This window comes from Carlito syrichta, unplaced genomic scaffold (genome assembly GCF_000164805.1).
Source record: "Carlito syrichta isolate Samal-C Ts95f unplaced genomic scaffold, Tarsius_syrichta-2.0.1 Scaffold305227, whole genome shotgun sequence".
Lineage (NCBI taxonomy): Eukaryota > Metazoa > Chordata > Mammalia > Primates > Tarsiidae > Carlito > Carlito syrichta.
This window is the reverse complement of record NW_007249323.1, coordinates 316,548-330,629: the sequence shown is the minus strand read 5'-3', so window position 1 is coordinate 330,629 and position 14,082 is coordinate 316,548. Positions and strand designations below refer to the sequence as shown.

Sequence of the window (14,082 nt, the reverse complement as noted above, 5' to 3'; positions counted from 1 at the left end):
CATATCAGCACCTAGCACACGGAGTGACATGAAATGGAAGTTCAGTTAATATGTTGAATAACTTTATGTGTATACACATATACACATAGTTATAGCATGTCAATAAGCGTATTGGGTCACCAGAAATAAAGAGTTTACCCACAGGCTGATGAGGACACTTGCGATTTTCTGGGGAGCAGAGATGCTAAAACTGATGAACCTTTTACTTGTCTGGTTGGTGAAATTTTCCCCAGCCACAGAATGCTCCATACTTTGCATCTTACAGTGCAGTATTCATGCCAATTTAAAAATTTTGCTATGAAATTTCAGTGGTTCAAACATTTACTCATTTTAGTAAAAAATTTGGTTGTCCATATAAAATATAACTGCACACACAAGACTATAAACATTTTAGATTTTTTTTCAGTATTTATCTACTTATTGCAAAAGAGCCATCTTTCTTTTTCATTAAATAATCAATCATCACATTAGTACAATACAATTTTATATTTTTAAATATACTATATATGTTAAGGGTAAGGGTGAAGTTTTCTTCCTTTGTAATACCTGTTCAAGAGTTTACTGGATTAGGAGATTAGTTTTAACCTTGAGGAAAAAAGTACAAATTTGTCTCATTAGGAGATTTCTACCAAGCATTTCTTAAGGCTATAGTTTTACATTTGGTTTCAAAAAGAAAGAAAGGTTTCATTTAAAAAATAATTTAGTGAATTACATTCTTTCATAACTTCCACCCTAATTAGTTACAAAGATAAGTCTAAGATTCTTAGTTTTGTGTACTAATTTACATTTATATTTAAAGATTAATTTTACTTGTATCTTAAAACAAGAGTTTTATGTTGGAAAAAAGAGAACTAAACACATTTGTATAAAGGCTGTAAATGTCCCATGGCAAATGCTCTGTCTCAGTATTTTCTAACACAATGAGAAACAGGGCTCCACAGAGAGAGACTGGGGTTGTTAAGGTTCACCTTTCCCGAGGAATTGTGGGCTGCAGATCTGAAGAACACACAGAAACAACTCAATTTCTCTTTTTACAACTGTACCAGAACTTCACAGCTACAATGATCGTATGAACACATGAAAAAATGACTTCACTCAAACAGGATTTAGAAAAGTTGGGGTGACCTCGGGGCCAGGGCACCACCCTGTGTGGTGAGGTTTACAGTCAGTCGCTCGATAATGGAGAGAGAGTGTGTGTGTGCACATATGTGTGTGTGTATATACAGATATCTATATATATAAATAACCATGTTCAGTCTTTCACAAGCCTGTAAATATGATGCTGTGCTCCGTGTTCACTATTTGAAACTTCAAATACACAGGCCATGCAGAGGAGGGTTTCTTGTGTATCCCTGTTTGTTACCACCTGTTAAAATAAAAAAAGGTACACATATGTAACAGCACGTGGATGAATACATGCTCCATCTATGCATAGTGACTGATTTAATTGGAGAAAAAGGGCCTTAAGTCCAACAGAGGCCTGTTCAGCCTCACTCTGTGCCCTCTATCACAAATGTAGAACACCGCGGGTCTGACTTGAATCCCATCTAAGCTCGGTTACCACACATAAGAAGTATTTTACAGGCAGGCTCTTGCCCATAAGCTGAGCCCACAAAGAGACCTTAAAAATCAAGTCATTTGTGATTCTGGGTTTGTGGGGGCTGACTTCTTTACAACAAAGAGAATTTTCTATAATGCAGCCTCACAGAATGGTCATTGACCTGCCTCCCATTTTATTTTTAAATTTAATAGGCAAATAATAATTGCATATATTTATGGAGTACAATGTGACATTATGATACATGTCTATACTGTGGAATGATTAAATCAGGCTAGTCAACATAACCTCACCTCACATACTTATTTCTTTGTGACAAGAATATATCAAATCTACTCTTTTCCTGCACCCAGTCTTAATCTTTCGTGAAATTTCATTTCACAGCAGCCAATGACAGACATAACCTCTGTAAGTACCTTACTCAGTAGCCTATGAGCCAGCAGAGACTGAACCCAGCAAGATTTCTGCCAGCTAAAGGAACAGAGGGACTGACAAAGTCGTGTCAAATGACAATGCTTTTCACTGACGCAGGCTTCGCCTTGCAACATGTATCCTGAAATCCTCATCTTTCTCCCCTCTTGGGTCCCCTTCTCCTTCTTCCTCTTGCCCATGGCCTCTCGCCTTCTCGGCAAAAATCACTGCAGCTGCCTCCCCATCAGACCCCGCCTCCTTCCTCTCCTCACTCTGGTCTCCATTCCTCATGCCTGTCTCAGAAGAAGCTGTCTAAAAGCAAATTAGATCAAAAAGCAAATCAGATCAAAATCAAACTGCTCAAAACGCTTCCGTGACTCGGTTACTTTTGTGTTTGGTTGGACCCAAGGAGTGTGTGAAAACATTTTACATTTGAGCGCCTCAGCCAGCTTGTCTTAGGTCGAATTTCCCCTTATCTCAGGCTGATTCCTTCACCCTTTAGTTTCTCTTGCCCTTGAGGCATCCAAGTTCACCATCCCTTTCAAACAATAAAGACTTGCAGTACTTCTGACTTTTCCCATGCAGGACAGTCTACAAACAAATATAGACATGTAAGACTATATTAAATGTCCATCTCATCCAAAGTAATCTAAGATTAGATTTCTGAAGAGCAGGGACCATGTTCCCCAGCAACCGCCTAGCGGGCATGGCACACAACAGTCATTTAATAAATATTGGCTGAATGAATAAAAAGCCACATGATATAGCCAACACACAGAGTGCTTATTATACATCTACTTGGTATCAGACATTTTACAGTGATTGCCTCATAGAATGCAATGGCTCTCTGAGAGGGTGTCTGCTCCCTGCCAGCACTGCAAACCTTGGTCTGCTCCACTTTGTCTAAAAGGCCATTAGGGTGGCACGTGCCTGTCGTTCTAGCTACTTGGAAGGTTGAGGCGGAAGGATCACCTGAGCCCAGCAAGTTGGGGCTGCGATGGCCGTGACTGTGCCACTGCACTCCAGACTGGGTGACAGTGAGACTACAACTCAAAAATAAAATAGAATAAAATTAAAAAAGGCCATTAGGGAAAAGGATACCAATGAATAGTTACTAAAGAACATGTGTTCCAAACTTTTCCCTCAGGTTGCCGGCTTCTAAAATTCATTCATTCATTCTTATTTTTGTAGAGATGAGGTCTAACTGTGCTTCCCAGGCTGGTCTCAAATTCCTGAGTTCAAGTGATCCACCTGCCTTGGCCTCCCAAAGTGTTGGGATTATAGGCGTGAGCCACTGTGCCCAGCTGGTTTCAAAATTTTAGAGGGACAAGGGCACATGTGAGAATGCACTGAGATTCTTCCCCTGGAAGAAATGAAAATTACATGTAAAATTATCTGTTTACCAGTTGTGTGCCAAGCGTGTGTCTGAGAATGTGGAGACTCCCTACAATTCATCTGCTGATGCCCTACTGCAGTGGGTCCCAACCTGACTGTCCGCTGAACTGTCTAAAGAGATTTAAAGATAACCAAAAATCATGGTGCTGGACCCCATGCCCAGGGGTTCTGATATTCTTCATCTGCAGTGGGGCCTAGGTCTCAAAATTTTTAAAGCCCTCCTGGATGAATCTAATAGGCAGGGGATTTTTAATTTTTAAATTTTATTTATATTTTACAGTGGTATTTGGCAGCGGGTTCCTACTAGCTCATGAAAGTTATTGTTAGATATTTAAAAACTGCATGAGCTGACCAACCATTGGTAGCTAGAAATTGCCTGTGGGATGGCCTATTTACACCATGGAAATAGGCAAAGGGTATAAATCAGGGTTTGGGGGGAATTGGGAAACAGATTTAAATAAATAAAAAAATCAAAAACAAAAACAAAACCCCAGCACACTACCGAGAATCATTGTCCCAACGGAACCAAAAATAGCAGGCAAAGAATTCCTGCTCAAAATATTCTAGTTCTTAATCCCAGTAACAAAGAGTAACAAAGTAGATCTTCAGAGGAGTGAGAATTTGGCCACAATAGCCTTGCAGCCCCCTTTAGCAAGATTGTTCCTACCAGATTTTGTTCTGGCAATTTTTTCCCACCTTAATCAAATAATGATATTATTATTATTTTTAAAAAATGAGTCTTAGCCAAGTACTGTGGGTCACAACTGTAATTCTAGCACTTTGGGAGGCTAAGGCAGAAAGATTGTAAGTCCAAGAGTTCAGACCAGCAACACACCAAGACCTTGTCTCTATTTTTAAAAAAAAGAAAAAAATCAGCAAGGCATGGTGGTGCACACCTGTAGTCCCAGCTACTCAGGAAGCTGAGGCAGGAGGACTGCCTGAGCCCAGGAGGTCAAGGCTGTGGTGAGCTGTGGTCATGCCACTGCACTCCAACCTGCATTCCCACTGCCCAAATGGGAGTGAGGCCCTGACTTAAAAATAAATTAAAGTCTGATGAAACCCATGATTACATGTTGTATAAGTATTTTTTGAGGAAAACACTGTTCCCAATAACCTTCCCAAGTCCCAAACAAAACCCACAAGAGAAATTTGTTTTAAAGGTAAACATTAAGGGAGAAACACAAGGATCATTGTCCAGGCACCGGAAGCTTTCCCATCACAGATTCTGAGCACTGTTGTGTTTCCTTTCCTTTAGCAGCTACCCAGGAAGTTTTGATGAGGCTTTTTAGCATAGAAGAACATCTTCCTCCTCTTCCTATCATTGCATTCTATTCTAATCTATGTCTTTCCTGGTACTAAGAGCTTTTATTTTCTTGTCTGAACGAATGCTACTTCTTCTGAGGACATGCAAATCCTTCATGAAATGAGTCAGGTCTGATTAAGTACAGGTCAACTGACTCAGCTTCCGCCTGTGTATGACTTGATATCATGTTGCTGCTTAGACGCAAACCTGGCTCACATTGGAATTACCTGGGAAACCTAAAAAAATACACACGCCTGGGTCTTATCCTCAGAGCTCCTAATTTTACTGATCTAGGATGCAACCTGGGTGTCAGGATTTTAGGAAGTTCTTCAGGTCTTTCTACTCCACGGCCAGAGCTGAGAACGTAGGGCCATCACTTTTTATAACCCACCCGAATTCCAGTTCTTTCAACCTTAGAAACCTCTTCTCTTCTATAGACTCAAGCCCTGTGTGCCCTGTGGATGCTGTGAATTCAACTGCTGACTGACCACTGGGGGCCCAACCCAATAGTCTAGTCAGTTTCCTTTGGCCCAGGAGCCGGTGACTCCGGGCCATCTTCCCTACTTTCCCCAGTAAGCCTCATGGCAGAGGGTGCCAAAACAGGAAAGAGACAAATCCATTACCAATAAAATTGTGAAGTTTTCCAAAACACTGTTCATCATATATTTCTCTGGTAAGTGTTTGAGCTTGTGGATGAAGTTGATCATATATTCACACATTGGGGAACGGTTTATTCGGTATACAAATCGGCCATTCTCAAACCTTGCATACTCCGTCTGCAAGGAAAAAAGGAATGAAGCATGATTTCAAAATACGTGAAACAGATATTGCTGCCTATAGAAGCATTTTATTTTTTCAACACGAATCATCTCTTATATACTATACTATTTAGGTAGTTTACTTAGTTTTAAAAAATCCTATCTCCAAATTTACTGCTCTACCTGGAACCCACTATTTATCTGAAAATTTAAAAAATACAGTTAGAAAGGGGATAGCTTTAAGGAAAATATGATAGATCCTTTTAGCAAGGTTAGAAAAAAGATATCTAATAGCCTAGTTACGGTTTGTTACTTGGAAGAGACTTGTAAGAGCAGGCCCCAGCAAGTTACAATTCTTTAAGCAGCCAAAAGAAAACTCCTCTTTGCTGTGATAAAGCCTGGCAGACTAACAACTAGCGTAACTAATTCCTCTACTTTAGTTATTTCACACTGACTATGAGCCCCTGCATGCTGTTTATTAAAGAAAGAAAAAAAGAACAACAACAAAATACCAGTATATATGCAGTTTGAAGACACCATGGAGGTACTCAAAAATAGGAAAAACACTCCTAGATAACCTTGGATCAAAAGGAAATTACAAAGTATCCAAAGAGCAATGAAAAGGAAAACTTATGAGACACAATGAAGTCGTACTTGATGGAAGCTTAATGAAGCAGCCTCATATATCTGCATCATCAAAGATGAACAATTATAGAACTAAATACACATCTTCAAACATTAAAAAAAAAAAAAGAAAACCCATGAAGTAAGCCAAAACCACAAAGAATCCAAAGGAAACCAGGACTAGGAAATTAATAAAGATAAAAGCTCAAACCAATGAAACAGAAATTTAAAATGTAGATGGAATTTTAAAACTAGTTCTTTAGAAAGACAAAATAAATGCTTCACACACTTAAAAAGGAAAAGAAAGGCAGAGTCACATTACAGTATTATAGAGAATAAAAGATATGCCATAACTTCACATAACTCTCATATATATACAGTAAAGCAAAGCAGAGCTTTGGTGGATAGGGATGCTTTCCCAGAAAAATACAAATTGCTAATACTGAACCACTAGAAGTGAAAAATGTCAATAGATCAATCACTGTAGAAATGACCAGAACTAGAAAGTTTAAATATTTGCCATTGAAAAAGGTAGAAAGAATTTTTAAAAAATCAGTTAATAGGAGGAATAAGTTCAAGAGATCTATTGTACAACATGGTGGCTATAGTTAATGACCATCTATTATATTCTTGGAAATTGTTAAGAGAAGATTAAAGCATTCTCACCACAAAGAATAAGTATGTGGGGGTAATACATGTTAACTAGCTCAATTTAGCCATTCCACAATGAATACATATTTCCGGCTAATTACTTATTTTTATTTTTTATTGTAGAGATGAAGTCTCGCCAAATTGCCTGGGCTGGTCTCAAACACATGGGCTCAGGCAATTCACTCGCCTTGGCCTCCCAAAGTGCTGGGATTGCAGGCTGAGCCACCAAGCCCAGCCAGATACATATTTCAAAACATCATGTTGTCTGTGATAAATACACAACATTTTTAGTTCTCAACTATGAGTGAATGAACAAATAAATAAACCAAGCTTTTAAAAAGTACAGAGACCAAATAGCTTCGGGGTAAGTTTTATGTAACCTTTAAGAACAGTTATTACTTCCAAGGTAATTTAAATTATGCAAGGACACAGAGAAAGGTAACTATTCCACTTCTCTTATAAAATTAATGTATATTCACATCTGAAATTTGACAGAGGTTATTTTAAAAGCATAGTACTAATATCACTTAAAAATTCTACATAAGAGATCAGCAATAGAATCCAGTAAAGTATCTGAAGTAGAACTTTTTCAGGAACACAGTGGTTCATATACAGGAGAGGTATTAACTCAACTTGTGTGAACACATTGGAAAAAATCATCTAGCAAAAATTATTGAAAAAGCACTTAAGGCTGGGAGCAGTGGCTCATGCCTATAATCCCAACACTTTGGGAGGTTGAGGTGAGAGGACTGCCTGAGCCCACAGGCTTGAGACCAGCCTGGGCAACTTGGTGAGACCTTATTGCTACAATAAATCAAAAAATTAGCCGGGATGTAGTTCCAGCTACTTGGAAGGCTGAGGCAGAAGGATCACCTGAGCCCAGCAGGTCCAGGCTGTGGCAGCTGTGAGCGTGCCACTGCACTTCAGCCTGGGTGACAGAGGGTGACAGAGTGAGACTCTAACTCAAAAAAAAAAGCATTTGATAAAATATTGCAGCTATTACTAATAAAGTAAAACAAGGAACAGAAAGAAAGCGCTTAAAATTAGTAGTAAAGACCATTTATAAAAACCAACAGTAAATATAATTCTTTTTTCTTTTTTTTTGAGTTGGAGTCTCACTCTGTCACCCAGACTGGAGTGCAGTGACCGCTCCCGGTCACCACAGCCTCGACCTGCTGGGCTCCGGAACTACAGGCACACACTACCATACCTGGCTGATTTTTTTGATTTCTTGTAGAGATGAGGTCTCACCAAGTTGCCCAGGTGGGTCTCGAACCCGCAGGCTCAGGCAATCCACTCACCTCAGCCTCCCAAGGTGTGGGATTACAGGCTGAGTCATCAAGCCCAGCTAGTAAATATAATTCTAAATGCCAAAACACCAAAACCATTTCTACTAACATCAGTAACTACACAAGAATAACCACCATGACTTACTGGGCACTCACTAAATTCTCACAGGAATGGAACTACTCCCTGCTTGCCTACTCCTCTTCCTACATGTCTTCCCTTCCTTTAAGGAAATGCATAAATATGAAATCTCTTAAAAACCTCTTCAGAAGACAGACACATCTGTGGCTCATGTTTTTTCCAGATGTGTCTGAAGTAGCTTAATAAACTCTGATGATTTAGAAAAAAATAAAAAGAATCCTGGACATCACTATTTCTTTATACAACTGTGTTGAAGGTTTTAGTAAAGAAAAAAAGAGTGAGAAAATAATAATAATAAATTGGCACAAACATTAGAAAAGATAAATAGGGCCCTTTTGTTTTTGCCACTAAGATCATAAACAGAAAAGCCAATGATCTGGGGGAAAAAAATTCTAGAGTTAAATATGAGAATTTCCTAGGTTGGCTATATTGAAGATAGATATGAAAACCAAGAGCTTTTCTCTATGCTAGCAATTAGAATCAGGAAATTGCAAAAAAAGTATATAATATTTAGAAATATATTTAAGAAGAAAGGGACACATCTATACGATACAACTATAGCCAGGCACCCAGCACTTTGGGAGGCTGAAGCAGGTGGATTGCTTGAGCTTTTAAGGCCCAGCTACTTAGGATGTTGAGGTGGAAGGATCACCTGCACCCAGGAGGTCAAGGCTGCCATAACCCATGAGTGTTGTGATCATGCCACTGCCTGGGTGACAGAGTGAGACTCCAACTCAAAAATAAAATAAAATAAAGTAAAATAAAATAAAACAATATATATATCTCATTTTAATTAAAATACATGAAATGTAAATGTAAATGAGTTCTTGATTAGAAAGATTTAACATCATGAACATATCAATTTTTCCCAAGATAATACCTCAATCGAATGAAATTATAACTAAATTGCTCACACAAGGTTTTTGTTTGTCTTTACATTTTTAAATGTTTGAGTCATTTGAGAGAACAAATGCTTGGTTAGTAGCTTAGAAATTATGCAAAAAAAGAAGAATGGTGAGACTGACTTTCTTCAGCAGAAAACACAACCCATTATAAATCCAATGTAACCAAGACGATATGGTATTGGGATCTGTAGAGACATAGAGAGGATAGAAGAGAACAGAGACTCCAGAAACAGCTCCCGGATATATGGTGACGACACAAATGCCTATCTATTTGGAAGAAAATATAAGTGGACTACCATTTCACACCAGATGCAGGCAGGCGTTCTAACTAGATGAAAGACTTAAACATAAAACTCTGTTGGCCACACACACCACCTTCTCCATAAAAACTCCCAGGATTTTGTGGGTCAAAAGGAACCTCTCCCTGCTCCCTGAACTTGCTTGGTGTTTTGTGTGTATCCTCTGAGGACACCATGAAGAATAACTTGAAATCTGGGAAACAGGGTGACCCGTCTGGCTCGCTTTTTCTTACACACACCTGTCCAGGCAGGGAATCCCATCTACAGAGCCATGTTCCTGACAACACGGCCTAACACTCACCTTCCACACTCCTAGCCACCTGCTGGGAACTCTGCTTCCTCCTTCTAAGAGAAGATGGAGGTCATTTGGTTCCAGGTCCCCCGGTCCTGTCTCATTACACAGCCACCTTCTCACCTGCCTCTCCTTGGCTTCCCAAAGGCTGCTTTTCTCTTTGTATCTCCCTCCTACTCACCCCGAGGCTGGCAGCTGCTCCCCAAATTTAATCCTTATTCCTGTGTTCTTGCCATTCCTTCTCTGCAGCTAGTTCTCTATTCCCAGCTTTCATGACCCTTAATGCTTAGTATTCCCAATAGACATTTCCAGTCTTTACCTATCCCCCAAATTTAAGTTCTGCATCTATGGGATGCCAAAAAAATGTGTACACGTCTTAAGTATGATGTTCATTCAAAAGATGGTGTTAATCAAATGAACACTAGCATCACCATGCAACAGGCAGGACAGTCAAAGAAAATGGCAGAAGCACGGTTGAGTGAACGTCGTACTATACATTGCTACCATAATTTAATTCAACTTTGAAAAGTAATACATAGGCTGGGCTCGGTGGCTCAGCCTGTGATCCCAGCACTTTGGGAGGCTGAGGGGAGAAGATTGCCTTGAGCCCGCGGGTTCGAGACCCACCCGGGCAACTTGGTGAGACCTTGTCTCTACAATAAATCAAAAATTAGCTGGGCATGGTAGCACGCGCCTGTAGTTCTGGCTACTTGGAAGGCTGAGGCAGAAAGATCACAGGAGCCCAGCAGGTCGAAGCTGCGGTAGCCAGGAGTGTGCCACTGCCATCCAGCCTGGGTGACAGAGTAAGACTTCCAACTCAAAAAAAAAAAAAAAAAGTAAAGGAAAGTAATACATAGATAACATCTCCTAAAATGTATATACATATTTTTTTTGGCACCCCCGGTGTAATCATTCCCTATTTCCTCCTAAACATCTTATTTTCCTTTCTCTGTACTGTCCTTCCAAGCACACAGTGTGAGTGTGACCTTTGACTCTTCTTCCTCTGATCTTTAAGTCAGTTCCTAAGCTCCACTCAAAATGTCTTACTGGATTCCCACTGCTGTCATTTTAGTAAAGCTCCTGACTCCTAAGCTGAAGCTGACTGCCAACATCATCCTCACAAAGCCTGGCTTTTGCCCACGAGGGCATGCAGCACAGTAAATTCTCACTGCTCAGCCCAAGGTCACTCCCTCCTTCTCCGACTGTGTCAGAGGCACAGGACTTCCGACTTGCTTCCCTTCAGGTTCTCTCAAAGCATTTTGCCTTCTTAGAAGAAACAGGAAAAAGAAGTGGGTGAAAGGGGAAGGGGAAGGAGGAGACACCCAAAAAGCACAACTGTCTGCAGTAATGAAGGGTTCAAGGCCAGCCAGCGGTCTGCCCTTGAATGAAGTGTCCAGGGTACAGAGGCCAACTTACCTCTACTTTTTCTACTACTTGCTTCCCAAAGGAGCAAACTTTGGTGGAACAGGTGACTGTCATATTTTCAGAACTCTCGTACTGACTGGTTACACCATAAAAAGCCCCAGCATCGTCTTGAATATTGCAGTTTAAATCAGCCTGTTGAAAGAAAATGGAGGTGGGAGTTATTCTCTCATCCCAGGAGTCACGGCACTGAGCAAGAACGGTCAGGGTAAGACCTCTGTAGGGTGAGAGGAGCAGAGGGTAGCCTTGAGGAGGTGGTGCTCATCTAGAAACAAGTTCAGTGTCCATGAGTCATTTTTTGAAGGGAGTGCTAATTTTGAAGGGAAGCAGTCTTCCCTTGAAATGACATGCTTCATGTATCAACTTTCTTTTACTTTGTTGCATTTGGTAGCAGAATAGTACCAAGCCCTTGTAATAAAAGAGCCACAAGGTCCACACAGAAAGCAGGATACGAGTTGGATTATATTCATAATCCTTAGGGATAGTTAAAAAGAGAAACTCTACCACTGTCTAGCCATTTGTCACATATGTAAAAACAGAAACTTTACTCAAGGGATATGTTTCCTATTAAAGACTGGCTTACAAAGATGCTAAATAATTAACATAAAATACCACTCATTTCACACATTTTTATTAAATACCTACAAGGTGAGGCTTATGCCAGACACTATCCAGGACTTGGCTACAACCTCATACGACACATACATAAAATAAGTATTATTCCAATAGAAAATAAGTACTGTGTCAAAGGCACTCGGAGTTCTGACAGCAGAAGGCCTTACTTTCAGCCAGGGGTCTCCATTAAGGGATGGCTAAGACAGGCACAAACAGAGAAGGCTGGGGGAACAGTGTGGGCAGGAGGAGCCTGGGGTGCTTCATTCTAGCTTTCGTGTAAGGACTAAGGAGACTGGGAGAAGCAGGATTGGAAACACCACTTGGGCCCAGGTCATGGAGGGCTAAATAAGGGGTATAGATTATGTCCTGCAGGAAACGGGGACACTTAAAAGTTCTGGTGTCAGGAAGTGATGTGATTAGCGCTGTGCTCTGGAGAGAAAATGCCTCAGGAGCATACACTGTCCATTGGAAAGGGTGGCTGCTGCAGTGTCTGGGTCACTGCTGTGGTCTGAATGCATCCCCCAAAATTTATGTGTTGGTCCCCAAAGTAACAGTGTTGGGAGAGAGAGTCATTTGGGAGGTGTTTAGGTGTTGAGGGTTCTGCCCTTATGAATGGGTCCATGCTCCTATACAGAGGATTTTGGGGAGTGAGTTGGGTCTCTCTTGCCCTTGTTCCACCTTCCACCGTGTAAAGATCCAGCAAGGCCTCATCAGATGCCTGCGCCTCGACCGCGGACTTTGCAGCCTCTAGAAATGTGAGACATAAATTTCTGTTCGTGTAAGTTATCCAGTCTGTGATATTCTGTGGCAGCAGCACAAACAGCCTTAAGACAGTCACCAATTAATGGTCCCCTTCCCTCAAATATCCACTGACCCTTTACTACGTATCAGACACTGTATTTAAAGCTGTAGATAAACAACAGTGGGGGTGGGCCCCCAGGGCTCGGCAATGCTTCCAATGACGAAGCAGCTCAGAGCCTAAGAAAGAAGACACAGCTTAGACAATGGGAGTATTCCGTATGAGAAGTGAGGGTGTCCACAGGGCGTACGGCCAGAAAGAAGGACTAAAGAAAGAGACAGCAAGGGAGGGAAGGTGGCAGGGGAGCTGGGAGAGTTTGGGTCTTCTATCCTTAGACCGAAGGACACAGGAGGAGAAGGAGACCGGTCTGGAAGTGACAGGGTACGATCAGATCTGTGTTCCAAAAAAGCACCTCCGACCACAGCTGGGAGAAGACTCTGGAAGAGAGCAGAGTGAGAGGGGACATCTATTTGGAGGCTGCTACAGCTGCCCAAATGCCAGAGGCCAATACACGGGCTGCTATGGGAGCTACGAAGACAGAGGTGGGTGAGTCTGACACTCAAATCAGATTTTATATTTTGTGAGATCTGGCACATTTTGACTAGCTAATTTTTTTTTTTTTTTTTTTTGAGTTGGAGTCTCACTCTGTAGCCCAGACTGGAGGGCCGTGGCCGCTCCCGGCCACCGCAGCCTCGCCTGCCAGGCTCCGGCGATCCCTCCGCCTCAGCCTGCCGAGTAGCCGGAACTACAGGCATGCGCTACCATGCCCGGCTGATTTTTTGATTTATTGTAGAGACGAGGTCTCGCTGCTGGTGAGTCTCGAACCCGTGGGTTCAGGCAATCCACTCACCTCAGCCTCCCAAAGGCGCGGGATTACAGGCTGAGCCACTGAGCCCGGCTTGACTAGCTAATTTTAACACCTGGACAGGCACTAACCACCATGAAGACTTGAGTTATCCTACATATTTTTAAACAAGGACCTGCATTTGAGTTTCCTTCTTGAACTGAGTATTAGGAAAATGTCTATTTCCAAAGGCAAAAACTTCCCATTTCCTGCCTTCAAATGAATAGAACCATGCACTCTCTATTCCCCTTATGTGCCAAGAACCTCAAAGTTAAATTCAGTGTTCAGCTGAAGTCATTAACTTGTCACAGGTGCTTCTCATAGCTACTCATGATCAGGGCATGGCTCCTTTTACTGGTTTCCAATTTGCTTTAACTTGAAGTTGTCCAGTTTTATATTACCTACAAATGTAGTAGGCTCTCTCACATTTTGCTTTTGGGATTTGAAGGGTTATAAATCATCAATGAGTAAAAATACCCTGGTGTGCATTTTTCTCACACTCAAAGGGTTCACATTTGGTTCCACAAGAATGGCCTGGCAGGAAATGATGCAGGTCTCTCAGTGACTCAAGGCCAAGATGCCCCTGTGTCCAAATGAGCTCCGGTTTCAGGGGAGAAAGGTTATTGATACACCCGAGGGACACAGGCTCTCTGAATACTGGAGCTGTCCACAGGGTAGTGGTTACCTTCAGGAACTGCCTGCCACTGCCCTGTTTTGCTTCCACCTCAGAACGTTCTGCTCTGAAAAGTGGTTCACCTGTTTTACGGTGGCGGGATGT

At 41.5% G+C, this 14,082-nt stretch overlaps 1 protein-coding gene across 2 annotated transcripts in view; it reads right to left on the bottom strand.

The window, feature by feature from the left end:
• Nucleotides 1–451: 451 nt before the first annotated feature.
• LOC103263707 (transcriptional enhancer factor TEF-1) overlaps nucleotides 452–14,082 on the bottom strand; it is a 186,977-nt gene continuing 173,346 nt past the window's right edge. For both annotated transcript variants that reach the window (XM_008061380.2, XM_021714105.1), the window contains exons 9-11: nucleotides 11,041–11,181; nucleotides 5,291–5,443; nucleotides 452–1,366 (exon numbers count right to left, since the gene is read on the bottom strand). In XM_008061380.2, the coding sequence (XP_008059571.1) occupies nucleotides 1,253–1,366; nucleotides 5,291–5,443; nucleotides 11,041–11,181 (408 nt within the window). In that variant the 3' untranslated portion in view covers nucleotides 452–1,252. The remainder of the gene's footprint in view (nucleotides 1,367–5,290; nucleotides 5,444–11,040; nucleotides 11,182–14,082) is intronic.